Raw genomic sequence first — 19,860 nt, 5'->3', positions numbered from 1 at the left:
CCCCCCCCCCCCCCCTCCTCACCCCCCAACCAGAGGCTGGCAGCTCTGCATTGCTTGTCAGTGCCAGTGGGAGGCTGCTGCTGGCAGTGCATCCACCTGGACCAGAATGGCCGAGACGCAGGCCACAGGTTATGGTGGGATGGGGGTTACAGGCTGGGGTTTGCGGGGAGGGGTCAGCAGCAGGGATGAGGGGAGAGGTGTGGCGGCACCTTGTGGCTCTCCCCCCTTTCCCGAGGTCAGGTTCCTTCATCAGGCACTGAATGCCTCTGAACGAAGGAACAAGCCCCTTCCACCAACCAGGATTTGCTTTTTGGATTCTCCACCTGGTGAAACCCCGTTTGCCATTGGTTGACACCAGCAGCAGTGGGATGAGGCCCTTAAATGGCTATACTTGTTTGCCTAAGGCCCTTAATTGGGGGCGGGACGGGTAGGCCAAAAAACTTTGGCTGACAGTTAGTTACCTTTGGATCCACCCAATAATATCCTATTCCATGTGTGGTCTGGGAAGTCAGAGAGGAAGATCCTGAGATCTGACTGACAAGGGAAAACTTTTTTAAATTCACTTGTGGGACATGGGGTCGCTGGCTGGCCAGCATTTATTGCCCATCCCTAGTTGCCTGAGGGCAGTTGAGAGTCAACCACATTGCTGTGGCTCTGGAATCACATGTGGGCCTGACCGGGTAAGGACGGCAGATTTCCTTCCCTGATGAAACCAGATGGGTTTTTCTGACAATCAACAATGGTTTCATGGTCATCAGTAGATTCTTAATTCCAGACAATTTTTAAAAATTGAATTCTAATTCCACCATCTGCCGTAGCAGGATTCGAACCCGGGTCCCCAGAACATTAGCTGAGTCTGTCGATAAAACCTCCAGGCCATCGCCTCGCCATTTAATTTAAAACTGACGTGCAACAGAAGGCGGCATCACCACACTGTGAGGTAAAAGGTTATAATTTAAATTTTCATAAAAATAATTTATTTCTAAATTACACAAGAGTAAGATCTTCCCGTCTGTGCGGCACAGCAGACATGAAGGTCACACACGACTAGGAGACACAGGAGAATCACAATCCCTTCTCTCGTTATCAGAGCTGCACACTACAAACACATTTCAGTTGAAGCTGATAATGGGCAGTGAGACCTCGGTCCGTGTTGTGTCTGGGGAAAATCCGACAACCCTCTGGGGCCCCATTTGTCTCTTGAAGTTTACCCCTTTTTGTGTGCTCCGTGCACTGTGGGGCCACGCACGGGTCTCTGGGGAGGAGGGGGAGGGAACGGCTTAGCAGCCCTCGGCTTGAATCTTCCATCCATTTTCTGGATCACCGATCTGGCACAATAAATCTCAAGTATTTCAATTAATTCCAACTGTATTCGTTATGGTGGGTTGGCGAATGGTGCCCTTGCCTTCCCCCTGGTTCTTGAGGAGTTGCAGCTATGGTAAGAAGTCAGACAATGAGACTTTCTTATGAAGCACTGAGTAGAATCATCATATTCTGACACAGGTCAGTAACCAGGGTACAGATAGATTTTTAGTCATCAGAGATAGAACAGATGCAGTAATTAAACCTCAAGCTTGGATGGCTCTGCAGCCTTTAATCCTCTTCATAATTACCAGATTTCACACTCACTGACGCATAAACCTGAAATGCAATATAATCTATTTTTCTCTTTTGCAAAGCATCGTTTCAGGCTCATTGGCTGACGGTTTTAATTCCTTCAAAAGCGCAGAATTTCCACCTTTTCTCCAGTGTGGCTCCAACACCCGTGAATTCTTGTTTAAACATGTGCGGTAGCTGGACGAGCAGCATCTCGATTTCCCCTGAAGATATCTACAAGGGAAACAATCCGGGCCAGAGGGTTAATGAGTGGAACTTCCCGGCAGTCAACATTGAAGGAATCTTGCACACACTCGCTTGCATCATCACTCCCATTGTGCAATCTGGCCATGCTAACCAAAGCACAGAGCTCCTTGTTTGTGTATCAACATTCCTCCCCTCCCAGCCCCCAAATTGCCCCCGTCCTGTGTAGCATGGAGCAGTTTCGGAATACAAGAGAGTTCTGCCTCTTCATTCACCACACTCTTTGCTACCACACACTCACTGAGAAACCTGTTTACCATCAGGGTGCATGTTTTAAAATGGTGGACTTGTCAATGAGGCAGGATTGAACTCAAAGTTTAAAAGTTCAAAGTTTATTTATTAGCATCACAAGTAGGCTTACATTAACACTGCAATGAAGTTACTGTGAAAATCCCTAGTCGCCACACTCTGGCCCCTGTTCGGGTACACTGAGGGAGAATTTAGCATGGCCAATGCACCTAACCAGCACGTCTTTCAGACTGTGGGAGGAAACTGGAGCACCCGGAGGAAACCCACGCAGACACGGGGAGAACATGCAGACTCCACACAGACAGTGACTCAAGCTGGGAATTGAACCCGGGTCCCTAATGCTGTGAAGCAGAAGTGCTAATCGCTGTGCCACCTTGCTGCCCGAATGTTGATGTTAATGTGATTGGGTGCCGTAACCTCCAGTGTAGCAAAATAATAAGTTCATGGACTTATAGAACCATGTGTGACATAAAGAATACTACATCTGAGCAGGGCTGTGCCCGATTCTCAGTATTCAATGCTAGCATTTGTAATATCTGTACATCTGTTGAAGCGTGTGTCAGTGAGTATTTGTACATGCTGAAGTCTGTAAATTAGTCTATTAACTCTAGGACAGACAGCCTCATCTCTGGGCCTGTGACAGGTGACTTTGTCAGACAAAACTGGGACTTCCAATTTGGGGCTAAGTCCTTGGGGAGAGAGTTGAAATCTATCCTAGTTGGTGATGAGGAGTATTGTCTATGCTGACATGAACCTTCACAAAGTCATTACCTTTTGAATTAAAGTATAAAGCTGGTCCTCTTAAAGGGACCCCCGCTATATCGATTCAATGGCGCACCCAGGTTTTTTAGTGATATAAATAGAATTCTCAGTAGGTTAGACCCTACTCATAAGATTCATTCCTCTCTTGTAGCTTCATCACCAACTGTGGGATGCCATTGTGTGATGATTCTGTGCTATTAATATATTTTATGTTTAAGGAGGGACTGCTTTAAGATTCACTACAGATTCACTACTAAGATTTACTACAAGCAGTCAGTTTGTCTGGTGGGAAGGCAGCAGATGCTGGAAAGCAGGATAATGACTCATTTTAGCCATGTAAGTGTTTATTTAGCAAAAGGCTTAAGTTTAGTTTACCAAAGAAGAGGACCCTTGGGGCGCTTTCTTTATTAATGTAATGGAAAGGTGAGTTAGGTATACATCGTCATATAGTCATGTGATACTAGAAATGTGAGGAGCTAGGTTTGCAGCTGACGAAGACATTTTGCTGAATTCAGTTGCTGGAGAGGACTGTTTAAAGATAGCAGCCTGCAAGCAGCTCTCTCTCTCTCTCTCTACAAAATCTCGAGCTACCAAATAAACCTGTTGGACTTTAACCTGGTGTTGTGAGACTTCTTACTGTACAAAATCTCTCTGAGAGCTCCAAAGCTGTTCACCCAAGACAAAGCAAGTATGCCTGGAGTTGCTAACTATTTTTAAAGTGGGGTTTAAGTCTATAAGAGAAATATTGCTCAATTGGAAATGAATAGTGATAAGTTAGAAGGTAAACGTTATTTATGTTTATGTTTAAAGATTGTTCAATGATTAAGAGTTAAATTGTTTCATTTTGTTAGAGTTATACTTAAACTGTATTATGAATAAAGCTTGTTTTGATAAAAAGATCCTTCATTTGTCAGTGGAATTACTCCGAGAGTGAAGCATCCTTTCCTCACATTTATGTCAAAATAGAAAAATTATTGGGGTCTAATCTAGCTTCACAATATATTTTGTGGATTATGATCCGGCATCCTAACAATTAGAATTCTCCAACTCCTCATGGGGATCATCTCTCTTTCTTCTAATGATGTTTTGTTCTCAGTCAATTAAAAATTAATCAGATGCAGGTCATTTGTCGTGAAAATCATCTTTCTTGCCAGCTCTCTGCTTGTTTCATGAGGTGAAGCTTAATTGCTTAAGGTATCCAAGCCAGAGGTGAGAACCGGGAACATGACCCAGTCGCTGAAGGGCGTGGCTCAGTCAGGCCTAAGAATGGGCGGTAGGCCGATAAATCCATTCTACCAGGGCTGCTGCTCCTTGCCTCAGCACCCTAGTACCACTTTGCTGCTCAAGCTGCTGAAACCAAAGTTGCCACAGCACTTCTCTTCAAAGGAAGATATAGTTTTATTACAGAGCCAAAATAAACTAGAACAGGATTACAAAAAATAATTCTAAATTCAAATACCATCCTGTCTTGGGAATATATCACCATTCCTTTACTGTAATTGGGTCAAACTCCTAGAATTCCCTCCCTAACAGCACTGTGGGTGTACCTACACCACATGAATGGCAGCGGTTCAAGAAGGCAGTTCACCACCACCTAAGAAGGGCAACTAGGGATGGGCAATAAATGCTGGCATAGCCAGTGACGCCCAGATCTCGCGAAAGGATTCCAAAAATCTCATCATTCAAAGTGAAATAAGTATCAGTAGTTTGGCAGATAGGTGGAATATTGAAATTCAATTGAATAATTCTTCAAACAGAAGTTGAAGCTGGAGGGGTTGGGAACCCAATATTAGTTAGTAGCTGTGGAGAGAGAAAGACAAGGTTAATGTTTCAGCACAAAACCCTTTCATCAGAAGATAAATGAAATATTGGCCAGAATTCTCCCACTTCGTCCACGGCTGGGATTCTCTGATCCATTGCAGTGAAGGGAGTTATGGCTGAATGTCAAATTCTCCATTCTTGCCAGCAGCGGTGGTGTGGCGAACAATACCGGAGAATTCCAGCCAATAGCTCTGTGGTCTGACGCTTCCCTGCCCTCTGGAGATGGGGGTTGTTAGGAAAATAGTGGGAAAGACGTGTTGGGACAGCTGCTCGATGACCCATTCCTGCCTCCAGGGGGCACTTCACAGAGGTGGGTGGGAAAAGCAGTCTGCAGCCTGCTCCAACAAGACGGACAAACTATTACATTACATAAGTCTCATTTTCTGAAGCAGATGGAATCTTCCCATTGCCAAAGCACATCGACCCCCGCAGCCAGTGAGGAGCCAACCATATTGTTAGAGACTGCCTCCTGTCACCAGGCTGGAGGTTCCAATAAAGATGCTGCTCTATATCAACAGCCTTATATGGGCCTCTAATTTGCATAAAGCACCAGAGCGAGCATCCATCTTGGACTTGTCTTTCTGCCTTAGTATTGCCTGCCTATCGCAACCAGGGTCCCAGCCAGCCATCAACGCGGGTCCAAAGATTGGGCCTCCCACTTTCCTAGTACATCCACTGTACTTAAATTAACGGGGCTCTCGGAAGTGATTCCTTAATTGGCTGCTTCCCGGAAGCTTGTGACCAGCGTCCTGCATTGGCCGCATCCAGGTTCCTGACCTGGAACTGAAGCCCATGCCAGGGTCACATTGCAGCTGGGAAAATCTCGCCATTTGTTCCTCTCTCTCCACAGGTGCTGCCAAACCTGCTGAACATTTCCAGCATTTTTTTGTATTTACTTAAGATTTCCAGCAGCCACCGTATCTCTCACGTCACCCCAGCTGGCTTCTGCTCTTCCAGAACTTCGACCGCCCCACCAGGATGCCAATCCTGATGCATCTCGGCAAATGAAGGGACAATACTATTGATCTCCACACCCAGCTCCCCACCACCATGAATTTGTAAAGTTAGATCTCATACTTTACCTTGGCATCTAGTCGCTGTAGATATGACCATAGATATTCAATGTTAGCTCCGAATGGATGGACATGAAGGAAAGTTGAAATGATACCTGTTTCAGAAAAGAGGACATTTTTTTTCAGATCTTCAGTTGTCAATCTGGCCTCCCTTACAACAAGCTTTACCATTTGGCACTGAGTCAATTAAGAGTCACTCGCAGTGTAATTTCACAGACTAGCGACTAATGGATCTAAGTGAAACTGATGTACCAACCTGACAGAGACACTTCAGGAATGAAAGGGTTCTCTCTCGCTTCAGAAAGCGCTGGAGGTAAAGGGCTTCAGGGATCTGGTTGACGTGATTCATGATCATTTGGAATGAGTGGTTTTGAGGACTTGGGGCTGTGCTTGTTTAGAATCCTACAGCGCACAACGAGGACATCCCACTCTGTGCTCACTTTGTGTAAAAGCTGACCGAATAGTCTCACCTCCCCCATCCCTCACATAAAGATGTAATTTTCGCACGTGTTCAATTTCCTTTTGAAAATTACAATTCAATCCACTTTCCAACAGACCTCTTGATCATAACTCACTGTGTAAATGCACACTGTGTAAGTAAATGTCTCCTCACGTCCCCTCTGGTTGTTTTGCCAAATGACCTTACAATCTTTCTTATCTGGTTACCGTTTCTCTTAGCAGTGAAAACAATTCCTCCCTGTTTACTCTATCTCTCATCATTTCAACACTTCCATGAAATCTTCCCCAAAGCTTCTCTACACTCGAGAGAACAATTTCAGCTTCTGCAACTTCCCTTCGTAACTGAAGTCCCTCACTTTTGAGTATAGGGATAGGGATGTTTTGCTGCAATTGTATAGGGCGTTGGTGAGGCCACACCTGGAGTATTGTGTGCAGTTTTGGTGTCCTTATCTGAGGAAGGATGTCCTTGCTGTAGAGGGAGTACAGCGAAGGTTTACCAGGCTGATTCCTGGAATGGCAGATCTGTCACATGAGGAGAAACTAAGTCGGTTAGGAAGATAGTCACTGGAGTTTAGAAGAGTGAGAGGGGATCTCACAAAAACGTACAAAGTTCTAACAGGGTTAGAGAGGTGGATTCGGAAAGAATGTTCCCAATGGTGGGGGAGTCCAGAACTAGGGGTCATAGTTTGAGGATAAGGGGTAAGCCTTTTAGGACTGAGGTGAGGAGAAATTTCTTCACCCAGAGGGTAGTGAATGTGTGGAATTCACTACCACAGAAAGTAGTTGAAGCCAAAACATTGTGTGATTTCAAGAAGAAATTAGATAAAAATCTTGTGGCTAAAGGGATCAAGGGATATAGGGGGAAGGCGGGATCAGGATATTGAATTCAGTGATTATCCATGATCAAAATGCACGGCGGAACAGGCTCGAAGGGCCAAATGGCCTACTCCTGCTTCGAGTTTCTATGTTTCTACTTCTGGCACTGTTCTGGCAAATGTCTTCTGCATCCTCTCCAAAGCCTTGACATCCTTTTTTAAAAGTGAGAGATATTCACGCGCTACATTTTAAAATTAAAACAGTGACTCCCCACATGTATGTGGCACTAGAAACCAGAAAAAATAGCTGAGGTAACATTACAGCTTCATGGACTCATAATTACTCTAACGGTGGTGCCACCTTCACACTACGCATTGATCTGATATTCTGTCTGTTGGTACAGATGATAACAATCCCAGGGCTTTACGTGTTGAAGCGATTTCGGCGGCATTGGCCTGGAGGCTATTGACCTATTTCTGCTTGTAAAAGGTTGGAAAATAAAGTATGCTGTCAGGCACCAGAGAAAACAACCTGATTTTCACAACAAAGCCAGGAGTTGAGCAGGAGAGGTAGATGGAAAAAGCCAGGGTGCGTGGCAAAGTTTAAGTGTAGCACAAAGTGGGATGGTATAGCCAATTCATCATTGTCACTCGGCTCATTCAGCCAAGAGAATATATGTTCACCTTATCGTGAAATAAAGCAGCTAATGATTTGTCCCAAACATCCTGTTATCTAGTGGTACCATGGTTCGCCTTTGGAGAGACGGAAAATGAAACGTGCATAAACGGCAGGGATATATTCCAGCTGAGGTGGCAGGGGATTTTGGTGCAATAAGGCCTGGCTTGAACTGTCCTACAAACAGGTTCAGGGGAGAGTGAGTCAGGTGCTGCAAGTCAAAGAGATGGAGGTGAGCGACTTAATTCACTGAGCTCGAGGAACATCTCTGCGGCAGAACCGAATTCCAAACATCTCCACCGTGCTTAGAATTAGGGTCTGAGCCACGAGTCTTTTCAGCTTCATTCATCCACACTGGCAAAAGTGGGATACTATGTACAGAACAAAAGGCTGCTGACACGTGCTGGAGTTCAAGCTGCCAGCTTCCAGTGGTTTATTAACATCATCTGAACCCCTGACATTGCAGCTCTCAAACTATGCCATGTGTTGCTTTATCAGAATTGATAAACGGCACGCTGGCACAGTGGTTAACACTGCTGTCTCATACTGCCAGGGATCCGGGTTCGATTGCTCTGTCTGGAGTACTGTGTACAGTTTTAATCTCAATTTAAGGAAGGATATGATTGTATTTGAAGCGGTTCAGACAGAGATGGCTGATTCTTGGGATGAGGGAGTTGATCTGTTGGACAGGTTGGGCCTGTACCCATTGGAGTTTAGAAGAACGAGAGGTGATCTTATTGAAACATATAAGACTGGGGGGACTTAACATGGCGGATGCTGAAAGAATGTTTCCCCATGTTGGATAGACTAGAACCAAGGGACATAATTTAAAAATAAGGAGTCTCCCATTTAAGATGGAGATGAGGGGAATGTTTTTTTTTTCTCTCAGAGGGTCATTAGACCTTGAGCTTCTCTTCCATAGAGAGCATTTGAGACTGGGTCACTGAATTTATTCAGGGCTGAGTTAGACATATTTTTGATCGACAAGGGAGTCAAGGGTTATGGGGGAAAGACAAGAAAGTGGAGTTAAGGGAGCATTCAGATCAGCCATGATATTACTGAGTGGAGGAGCAAACTCGAGGGGCTGAATGGCCTAATTCTGCTCCTAATACTTGAGTTTCTATCATTACATTGGCTGGTGCTTTTCCTGATATTACAACAATGACTAAACTTCAGAAAGCACTCATTTGTCTGGAAAGCACTGTGGGATATCCTGAAATCGGGAAAAGCATCATCTAAATGCAAATCTTTCTTTCTCGAATCAAAAGTTGCTTCATGGCAATTTTATGGACCCGGAACGTAAGCAGTTTTATACTTTTAGGTATGTTTCGAGAGGTGTAACTTCAGTCCTTTAATCAAATTGAAACCTTGAGTGACATGTTACAAGCTGTTAATAATGACAGAGGAATAGGTGTATTCCTGTAATGGACACACTCACACTGTCGCACCAGGTGAGGAATGCTTCAGTATCACAGGCTGGATTGCTGCTCATATTCCGACTGTGTCCTTTTGTCCTTGCGCTAAATAAATGAGCAATTCCGATTTGATCTAATCCTTCATTATTTTAAAAGTTCGAATCACATCTCTCACCTTGTCATTTCACTGCGCTGGCCTCACAGCAGTGATCAGATTATCTCCTCAGCCCGAGTCCTTGTGAATGGATCAATAGTTATTTGCATCAAGATTGAATGCACTCAACTAAATGTCTTCCTGCTGATATATTTATACAATAAATATCAGAGAGCTTCAGTGCACCTGACAAAGTCCCTGATTTGAATATTGAATTAAAGAGATATGCTGCAGAAGATTTCTGTCTTTATGAGCAAGGAGAGCATCGACAACATGCGTTTTATTCAGCTGTTTTCAAAGACGCTAACCTTCAGCTTAGAACATAGAACATTACAGCGCAGTACAGGCCCTTCGGCCCTCGATGTTGCGCCGACCAGTGAAACCAATCTGAAGCCCATCTAACCTACACTATTCCAATATCATCCATATGTTTATCCAATGACCCTTTAAATGCCCTTAATGTTGACGAGTCCACATGAATAGGCAGCTGGTCCTTTATAGTGAGGAACTCCCTTCTCCCCAGTCACCCACACAGAGCCGGGGAGGGGGGGGGGGGGGGTGCTCCTCGGGGACCAGGCCTGGTGACCCCCTTTTGAAACTCTCAATCTGAGACAGAACAAAAGTACGTGATCAGCAATATTGTCACCATTGGGAGGGCCATTGGCATTTTAAACATGATATTCGGATGCCTCGATCACTCGGAGGGGCTCTCCAATCTGGGCTTCAAGACTAGCTGCTGCAAAGCTGTGTCACAGAGAGGCCTTCAGCTAGATTTGGTGAGGCCATGGGCAGAACTCAAACCTCTGGGGAAAATTGAAGATGATGATGATGGAGGAGGAGCCCATGTCCAATACCAGTGGCAGAGGCAGGCAAGGACTTCCATCCAGGGCTGGTGCTGTGCAGGAAGGTGCCAGGGAGGTGGGGCTGGGGGGTCCTTGCTGGGGGCGGGGGGTCCTTGCCAGATGGATCCTTCAGAATAGGTTTTCACAAGGTCCTCCAATATAACAACTGCACCGGTGACTTTCCTCCACTTCGAGATCCTTGTATCTTAACAGCAGTCTCTCAAAGGCCTGTCCCTCCCCCTGAAGGGCATCAATCAGTCACATTCAAACTGCAGCTACCCTCTCCATCATCCTCGGACATCTCTTCCACCTCCTGATGTCCAAGGGCTGATGTGGATCTAGGGCGGGGAGATACAAAATGAGAGATTCAGTTATCCTCCTCAAAGTGAAAGCACGCTCTGTTGCATGCCACTGCCTTAACCATACTCACACTGCCCCACGACTCGCACCCACTGTTGCGCTCTCTTTTATGCCAGCATTCCATTGTACTCAGTGAGGTGACTGCATGACCTCCACCATTGCCACCATGTGCCAAGACCATCTCCACCCCTCCTTTATCACCATCACCAACAGCTAGCTGCTCCGACACCCTGGTGACCTCCAGGGCTGACTACTCCACAGAGATTGGTGGATTTGTGGATAGCAATGAGGACCATCAGAGGATACAGCAGGATAGAGATCGGTTGGAGACTTGGGTGGAGAGATGGCGGATGGAGCTTAATCCGGACAAATGTGAAGTAATGTATTTTGGAAGATCTAATACAGGTAGGAAATAAATAGTATATAGAACCCTTAAGAGGCAGAGGGATCTGGGTGTACAGGTACACAGGTCACTGAAAGTGGCTACACAGGCGGAGAAGGTAGTCAAGAAGGCATACGGCATGCTTGCCTTCATCGGCCGGGGTACTGAGTTTAAAAATTGGCAAGTCATGTTGCAGCTTTATAGAACCTTATTTAGGCCACACTTGGAATATAGTGTTCAATTCTGGTCGCTGCACTAACAGAAGGATGTGGAGGCTTTGGAGAGGGTACAGAAAAGATTTACCAGGATGTTGCCTGGTATGGAGGGCATTAGCTATGAGGAGAGGTTGGAGAAACTTGGTTTGTTCTCACTGGAATGACAGAGGTCGAGGAGCGACCTGATAGAAGTCTATAAGATTATGAGAGGCATGGACAGAGTGGATAGTCAGAAGCTTTTTCCCAGGGTGGAAGAGTCAATTACTAGGGGGCATAGGTTTAAGGTGCGAGGGGCAAGGTTTAAAGGAGATGCACGAGGCAGGTTTTTTTACACCTGGAACTCGCTGCCGGGGGAAGTAGTGGAAGCAGATACGACAGTGACTTTTAAGGGGCATCTGGACAAATACATGAATAGGATGGGAATAGAGGGATATGGTCCCTGGAAGAGTAGGGGGTTTTATTTCAGTCAGACAGTATGGTCGGTGCAGGCTTGGAGGGCCGAAGGGCCTGTTCCTGTGCTATAATTTTCTTTGTTCTTTGTTCCATGGGCCAAATGGGCCTCAGGTTGGCCCCCACCCCCAGTCCAGGCCCCCCCCACCCACCCCCAGTCCAGGCCCCCCCCACCCACCCCCAGTCCAGGCCCTCCCCCTCCCCCACCCCCACCCCCACCCCCCCATCCCCAGTCCAGGCCCCTCCCCCACCCCCACCCCCCCATCCCCAGTCCAGGCCCCTCCCCCACCCCCACCCCCCCCATCCCCAGTCCAGGCCCCTCCCCCACCCCCCCACCCCCAGTCCAGGCCCCTCCCCCAGCCCCCCACCCCCAGTCCAGGCCCCTCCCCCAGCCCCCCACCCCCAGTCCAGGCCCCTCCCCCCACCCCCCCACCCCCAGTCCAGGCCCCTCCCCCCACCCCCAGTCCAGGCCCCTCCATCCACCCCCCACCTCCAGTCCAGGCCCCTCTCCCCACCCCCCACCCCCAGTCCAGGCCCCTCCCCCCACCCCCAGTCCAGGCCCCTCCCCCCACCCCCAGTCCAGGCCCAGTCCAGGCCCCTCCCCCCACCCCCAGTCCAGGCCCCTCCATCCACCCCCCACCTCCAGTCCAGGCCCCTCTCCCCACCCCCCACCCCCAGTCCAGGCCCCTCCCCCCACCCCCAGTCCAGGCCCCTCCCCCCCCCACACTCAGTCCAGGCCCCTCCCCCCCCCACACTCAGTCCAGGCCCCTCCCCCCCCAACCCCCAGTCCAGGCCCCTCCCCCCCAACCCCCAGTCCAGGCCCCCCCACCCCCAGTCCAGTCCAGGCCCCCCCCCCACCCCCAGTCCAGGCCCCCCTCCCCACCCCCAGTCGGGCCCATCTCTTTGACGTTCTTTGCCCTTTTTATTCTGAACCACAGCATGAATTTAGGTGACATGTAGAGATAATGCCCCTCAATGTGTCTGTGCATCATGCTGCCTATTCACTTCTGTTTTGTGAACAGCTCGATGAGCTAAATTACCTCATCGCCTGCTTCAGCACTGAGGATTGTATGTGCCAGATCTCACATTTAACTGACAGCATCCTGATCTATGCCTTACCTTTGACCTCTGTGCCTACAAGCCAAACCATTCACCTTGCCAGAACGTGAAAAGTCATTGAACCTTTTGTTGAACTGGGTCCACAATCCCCCACATTTCTTTTAAGATACAGAGGTTTGTGGAGGTCAAATAACCACTAATGGAGTGCTGAAGAGTTTCCATGGTTACCGCTCATAGTGACCGATACAGAGATCAAGGGCAGGGTTTGATTGTGTGTGCCTGGAGTACAATTAGTTTTTCATCGCCAACACTGAATAACATCTGAATTGCAGCAGATGGAATTAGCAAGGGTGTACCTCTGCTGGTCCAACTGAGATAAATAGTAAAGAGCAGCACGAACATAAACACTTATTTACTCATCAGCTCATTAATTAAATAAACACTGACTTCTTGAACCGCGCATTTACTCAGTGCAGCAATTAAATAGTGACATAATGATTGTGTTTGTCAAAGATGTCTTCTCAATCTTAAAGCAGTGAATGCTGAGCTAGTTGGAGCTGTCAAGAGTCAGATCCATAGGCTATTGATTGCTGTGGGTAAATGGGGATTGATGTAAAGATCTGCCACCATCTGACAGAATGCTGGAGCACGCTCGAGGGGCTGAATAGCCTCCTCCTGCCCCGATGTGCACGGACTGTCTGGTAACCGCAGTGGGTGGTTTGTATAATGTGACTGCTGGGTACAACAGAGGGGGACACGTTCCACAGCAGATGACCCAACTTACTGCCCGACTAACACCCACCTCAATTTGACTTCCATGTGTTGCCATTTAACATGAACAGTTAAAAATGCAGCAAGGGAAAACCAAAGCACTGGAGCCAGAAAAAAATGACATTCTAGTCCAAAGAGATCAGGCAGCCTGTCAACAGTGAGTGGCCAAGAAGTGAGGATTCGTCCGTGCTTCATGTGCAAAGCCATTGAAAACCTGTGCCTTACAAAAAGGATTTGATGTGTGGAAGGCCCCAATATATGAACCCCCACACCCGCTTTCCCTTCCTACTCCCCCTCCACCCACCAGTTCAGCCAGGATGTCAAGTAGCCGGAAGGATTTTCTAAGAACATGAGGAACGGGAACAGGAACAGAGCAGACTGCCTCTACAACTTGCTTTGCCTCTCAATAAGATCATTGCTTAGGATTTACAGTCCTCCGCAGTGGAGAATTCTGAAGATTCACGCAATGTCGCTCCATCTCAGTGCTAAATGGCCTCGCCTTCATCCTGAGGCTCTGTCCTCAAATCCGAGTCTCTCCAGCCAGGGAAACATGGGGCGGAATTCTCCATTTTCCAAGACTAAGTGTAGTGATGGGCGGAACCTTTCCCGTTGGCCAGAACAGTGGGATCCTGCGCCAGATTCTACGCTTGGAGCCCAGTTAAAATCCTCCCTAACAGCACTGTGGGTGTACCTACACCTCAGGAATTGCAGTGATTCAAGAAGGCAGCTCACCAGCACCTTCTCGGGGACGGTTAGAGATTGGCTTGGAAATGCTGGCCTATCCAGCGACGCCCACATCCCGTAAAAATAAAGGCCCTCAAGGCTCTTATTTGGAGAGTCCGGGCCCACCGGCATGTGCTCTACCCAAGGAATGGCTGGAAGAAGCACACCAACCTCACCCTCCAGCCCAGAAGACTGATGTCCTGAAAGTCAGCGTGCTGGTTACCTGCCCACGGAACGCCAGCCAGAGTACAAAGAACAAAGAACAATACAGCACAGGAACAGGCCCTTCGGCCCTCCAAGCCCGCGCCGCTCCCCGGTCCAGGATTGAATCCTGAAACCAGGATCCCCGCCCAATTTTCCAGCCTATCTACATACCAATATCCTATCCACCGAGCTGTCCCTCACAGCTACGATGCTTTGTTCATTACAACCTATTAACTCACCCCCACCCCCCCATTCCAGACCATGTGATCTCCAGGGAGAGGCGAAAACCCAGAGTGAAAAACCCCAGGGCCAATATGGGGAAAAAAAATCTGGGAAATTCCTCTCCGACCCCCTGAGGCGATCGAAACGAGTCCAGGAGATCACAATGGCCCCGATCGGAAAATGCTTCCCAACCCTAGTCATTTCCACTTCCACGAACACCATATGAATTCCCTGCCCCCGAGACAGGTTCCCAACTATCCGCAGTCTCGCTCTGTACTGGCACCAGCAAGATGATCATAGAATGAAGCCTTGAAACGAGAAACAAGGAACAATTAGCCCGCGCCGCTCCCTGGTCCAAACTAGACCACTCTTTTGTATCCCTCCATTCCCACTCCGTTCATATAGCTGTCTAGATAAGTCTTAAACGTTCCCAGTGTGTCCGCCTCCACCACCTTGCCCGGCAACACATTCCAGGCCCCCACGACCCTCTGTGTAAAATATGTCCTTCTGATATCTGTGTTAAACCTCCCCCCCTTCACCTTGAACCTATGACCCCTCGTGAACGTCACCACCGACCCGGGGAAAAGCTTCCCACCGTTCACCCTATCTATGCCTTTCATCATTTTATACACCCCTATTAAGTCTCCCCTCATCCTCCGTCTTTCCAAGGAGAACAACCCCAGTTTCCCCAATCTCTCCTCATAACCAAGCCCCTCCATACCAGGCAACATCCTGGTAAACCTCCTCTGTACTCTCTCCAAAGCCTCCACGTCCTTCTGGTAGTGTGGCGACCAGAACTGGACGCAGTATTCCAAATGCGGCCGAACCAACGTTCTATACATCTGCAACATCAGACCCCAACTCTTATACTCTATGCCCCGTCCTATAAAGGCAAGCATGCCATATGCCTTCTTCACCACCTTCTCCACCTGTGACGTCACCTTCAAAGATCTGTGGACTTGCACACCCAGGTCCCTCTGCGTCTCTACACCCTTTATGGTTCTTCCATTTATCGTGTAGCTCCTCCCTACATTATTCCCACCAAAATGCATCACTTCGCATTTATCAGGATTGAACTCCATCTGCCATTTCCTTGCCCAAATTTCCAGCCTATCTATATCCTTCTGTAGCCTCTGACAATGTTCCTCACTATCTGCAAGTCCTGCCAGTTTTGTGTCGTCCGCAAACTTACTGATCACCCCAGTTACTCCTTCTTCCAGATCATTTATATAAATCACAAACAGCAGAGGTCCCAATACAGAGCCCTTCGGTACACCACTAGTCACAGGCCTCCAGCCGGAAAAAGACCCTTCCACTACCACCCTCTGTCTTCTATGACCAAGCCAGTTCTCCACCCATCTAGCCACCTCCCCCTTTATCCCATGAGATCCAACCTTTTTCACCAGCCTACCATGAGGGACTTTGTCAAACGCTTTACTAAAGTCCATATAGACAACATCCACGGCCCTTCCTTCGTCAACCATTTTGGTCACTTCTTCAAAAAACACCACCAGGTTAGTGAGGCATGACCTCCCTCTCACAAAACCATGTTGACTATCGTTAATGAGTTTATTCCTTTCTAAATGCGCATACATCCTATCTCTAAGAATCTTCTCCAACAACTTCCCCACCACGGACGTCAAGCTCACCGGCCTATAATTACCCGGGTTATCCTTCCTACCCTTCTTAAATAACGGGACCACATTGGCTATCCTCCAATCCTCTGGGACCTCACCTGTGTCCAGTGACGAGACAAAGATTTGCGTCAGAGGCCCAACGATTTCACCTCTCGTCTCCCTGAGCAGCCTTGGATAGATTCCATCAGGCCCTGGGGATTTGTCAGTCTTTATATTCTCTAACAAACCTAACACTTCCTCCTTTGTAATGGAAATTTTCTCCAACGGTTCAACACTCCCCTCCGAGACACTCCCAGTCAACACATCCCTCTCCTTTGTGAATACCGACGCAAAGTATTCATTTAGGATCTCCCCTACTTCTTTGGGCTCCAAGCATAAGTCCCCACTTTTGTCCCTGAGAGGTCCGATTTTTTCCCTAACAACCCTTTTGTTCCTAACGTATGAATAAAATGCCTTGGGATTCTCCTTAATCCTGTCTGCCAAGAACATTTCGTGACCCCTTTTTGCTCTTCTAATTCCCCGTTTGAGTATTTTCCTACTTTCATTGTACTCCTCCAGAGCTCCCTCCGTTTTTAGCTGCTTGGACCTAACATACGCCTCTCTTTTCCTTTTGACCAGTCCCTCAATTTCCCTGGTTATCCACGGTTCTCTAATCCTACCCTTCCTATCCTTCTTTTTTACAGGCACATGCCTATCCTGCAGCCCTAACAACTGTTCCTTAAAAGACTGCCACATACCAGATGTGGATTTACCCTCAAACAGCCTCTCCCAATCAAGAGCTGCCAATTTCTGCCTGATCCCAATAAAGTTAGCCTTCCCCCAATCCAACACCTTACCCTTGGGACACCACTCATCCTTTTCCATCACTATCCTAAAGCTAACAGAATTGTAGGAAGTGGATGGATGATGAGACCAGCTTCACTTGCAGCCAGCAATCCCACTTGATGGAAATGTCCAATGCCATATGTTTGTACGGTCCAGACACAATTTACAGGCATCAATGAGCAGTGGCTGTGGGCTGTGCAATGTACGCTCTACCCATTGGTACTGGTCCCAACACGGCCCATACCCAGTTGTCCTTATTCACAGAGGCTCATACAGTCCCAAACATCCTTCCAGCTCCACCAAGATCCCACCAAGTGTCAGCTGCTGAATGGCTCTCCTCCAGATTGCCTCCCTCTCCCCTTTGACTCTGCCAGCTTCTCCCCACAATGGCAAACTGCTCGTGCCAGTAGCTCGCCCATCATGTTGAAGCGAGACTTGCCTGTGAGAATCATTTGGGCCCCTCGTGCCTCAGATAATGTTTGGCTACAAATAGAAACCAGCCAAATGACAAGCCAATGTCACAGCTGACATGGGCTGCTTTTCCTTTGCACTTACACACTAATTACTCCAGTCTCAATGACAACCTTGAAATCTGGATCATGCCAGCTCTTGTCTGAATGCACGGTGAGCTCCCATAATAATGATGCCAATTCGGCAGGCAACACGGCTGGGACTGGGTTTCCAACTCCCATTGGATGTATTTCAGAAACTCCTGCCTCTGCTGCCAAGCTCTCCTACCAACCCCTCCCGCACCCCCTCGCACCACCCCCCCCCCCCCACCCCACCACCCCCCCACCCCTTCACTGGTCCCTCAACAGGACCCTCCCCGTGACAGCCCTCGGTTCCTGCTCCTCTTCATAGAATCCCTACAGTGCAGAAAGAGGCCATTTGGCCCATCAAAATTGCACCAACAACAATCCCACCCAGTCCCTATCCCTGTAACCCCATGTATTTACCCTGCTAATCTTCCTGACACTCAGGGGAAATTTGGCATGGCCAATCAGCGTAATCTTTGGAGTGTGGAAGGAAACCGGAGAACCTGGAGGAAACCCACGCAGACACGGGGAGAACATGCAAACTTTGTTCTATGGAAAAGAGATGAGTACAGTTACCTCACCTTTCAACCCTTAACCCTTTGGTTACCCCCTACACACAACCCAGAATTGCTGCATTTATCAACATTAAAAAGTGTGCTGCAGCCCCAAATGAATGAAAATAACAGAGTGGCTCTGCACCTGAAGTAATTACTGGGATATAGTGTTTAACGTTGAACAATACACAGCCAAATGTGATCGACATCCATGGTGGTTTTAAGGCAAAATAGAGGTAGTTTGGAAGAGATTGGATAGTGCCTGTGCAATGTTAGGGGGTGATTAAACACAACAAGCTATAGGTATGTTAGGAATAAAAGAATGACTAGGGTAAGATTAGGGCCAGTCAAGGACAGTAGTGGGAAGTTGTGCGTGGAGTCTGAAGAGATAGGAGAGGCGCTAAATGAATATTTTTCGTCAGTATTCACACAGGAAAAAGACAATATTGTCGAGGAGAATACTGAGATACAGGCTATTGGACTAGACAGGATTGAGGTTCATAAGGAGGAGGTGTTAGCAATTCTGGAAAGTGTGAAAATAGATAAGTCCCCTGGGCCGGATGGGATTTATCCTAGAATTCTCTGGGAAGTGAGGAAGGAGATTGTAGAGCCTTTGGCTTTGATCTTTATGTCGTCATTGTCTACAGGAATAGTGCCAGAAGACTGGAGGATAGCAAATGTTGTCCCCTTGTTCAAGAAGGGGAGTAGAGACAATCCTGGTAATTATAGACCAGTGAGCCTTACTTCTGTTGTGGGCAAAGTTTTGGAAAGGATTATAAGGAATAGGATTTATAAGCATCTAGAAAGAAATAATTTGATTAGGGATAGTCACCACGGTTTTGTGAAAGGTAGGTCGTGCCTCACAAACCTGATTGGATTCTTTGAGAAGGTGACCAAAGAGGTGGATGAGGGTAAAGCAGTTGATGTGGTGTATATGGATTTCAGTAAAGCGTTTGATAAGGTTCCCCATGGTAGGCTATTGCAGAAAATATGGAGGCATGGGATTGAGGGTGATTTTGCGGTTTGGATCAGAAATTGGCTAGCTGTAAGACAGAGGGTGGTGGTTGATGGGAAATGTTCATCCTGGAGTTCAGTTACTAGTGGTGTACCGCAAGGATCTGTTTTGGGGTCACTGCTGTTTGTCATTTTTATAAATGACCTGGATGAGGGCGTAGAAGGCTGGGTTAGTAAATTTGCGGATGACACTAAAGTCGGTGGAGTTGTGGACAGTGCGGAAGGATGTTGCAGGTTACAGAGGGACATAGATAAACTGCAGAGCTGGGCTGAGAGGTGGCAAATGGAGTTTAATGCGGAAAAGTGTGGGGTGATTCACTTTGGAAGGAGTAACAAGAATACAGAGTACTGGGCTAATGGTAAGATACTTGGCAGTGTGGATGAGCAGAGAGATCTCGGTGTCCATGTGCATAGATCCCTGAAAGTTGGCACCCAGGTTAATAGGGCTGTTAGATAGAATGCAAGACTGGGCGGAGAAGTGGCAGATGGACTTCAACCCAGATAAATGCGTAGTGGTCCATTTTGGCAGGTCAAATGGGATGAAGGAGTACAATATAAAGGGAAAGTACTAAGAGTCTTTAGTACTGTAGAGGTTCAGAAGGACCTTGGGGTCCGGGTCCATAGGACTCTAAAATCGGACTAGACAGGATTGAGGTTCATAAGGAGGAGGTGTTAGCAATTCTGGAAAGTGTGAAAATAGATAAGATGTTGAGAGGCATAGATCGGGTGGACTCTCAGAGGCTTTTTCCCAGGGTGGAAATGGCTGCTATGAGAGGACACAG

General features: G+C 47.6%; 1 protein-coding gene across 1 annotated transcript in view; it reads right to left on the bottom strand.

Moving 5' to 3' along the window:
- Positions 1 to 937: 937 nt before the first annotated feature.
- enox1 (ecto-NOX disulfide-thiol exchanger 1) overlaps positions 938 to 19,860 on the bottom strand; it is a 264,276-nt gene continuing 245,353 nt past the window's right edge. Inside the window, exons 12-13 of the mRNA XM_078231954.1 lie at positions 5,775 to 5,860; positions 938 to 1,830 (exon numbers count right to left, since the gene is read on the bottom strand). Of these exons, the coding sequence (XP_078088080.1) occupies positions 1,693 to 1,830; positions 5,775 to 5,860 (224 nt within the window). The 3' untranslated portion in view covers positions 938 to 1,692. The remainder of the gene's footprint in view (positions 1,831 to 5,774; positions 5,861 to 19,860) is intronic.

This window comes from Mustelus asterias, chromosome 17 (genome assembly GCF_964213995.1).
Source record: "Mustelus asterias chromosome 17, sMusAst1.hap1.1, whole genome shotgun sequence".
Lineage (NCBI taxonomy): Eukaryota > Metazoa > Chordata > Chondrichthyes > Carcharhiniformes > Triakidae > Mustelus > Mustelus asterias.
The sequence above is the reverse complement of the archived record's forward strand: the minus strand, read 5'-3'. Positions and strand labels throughout refer to the sequence as shown.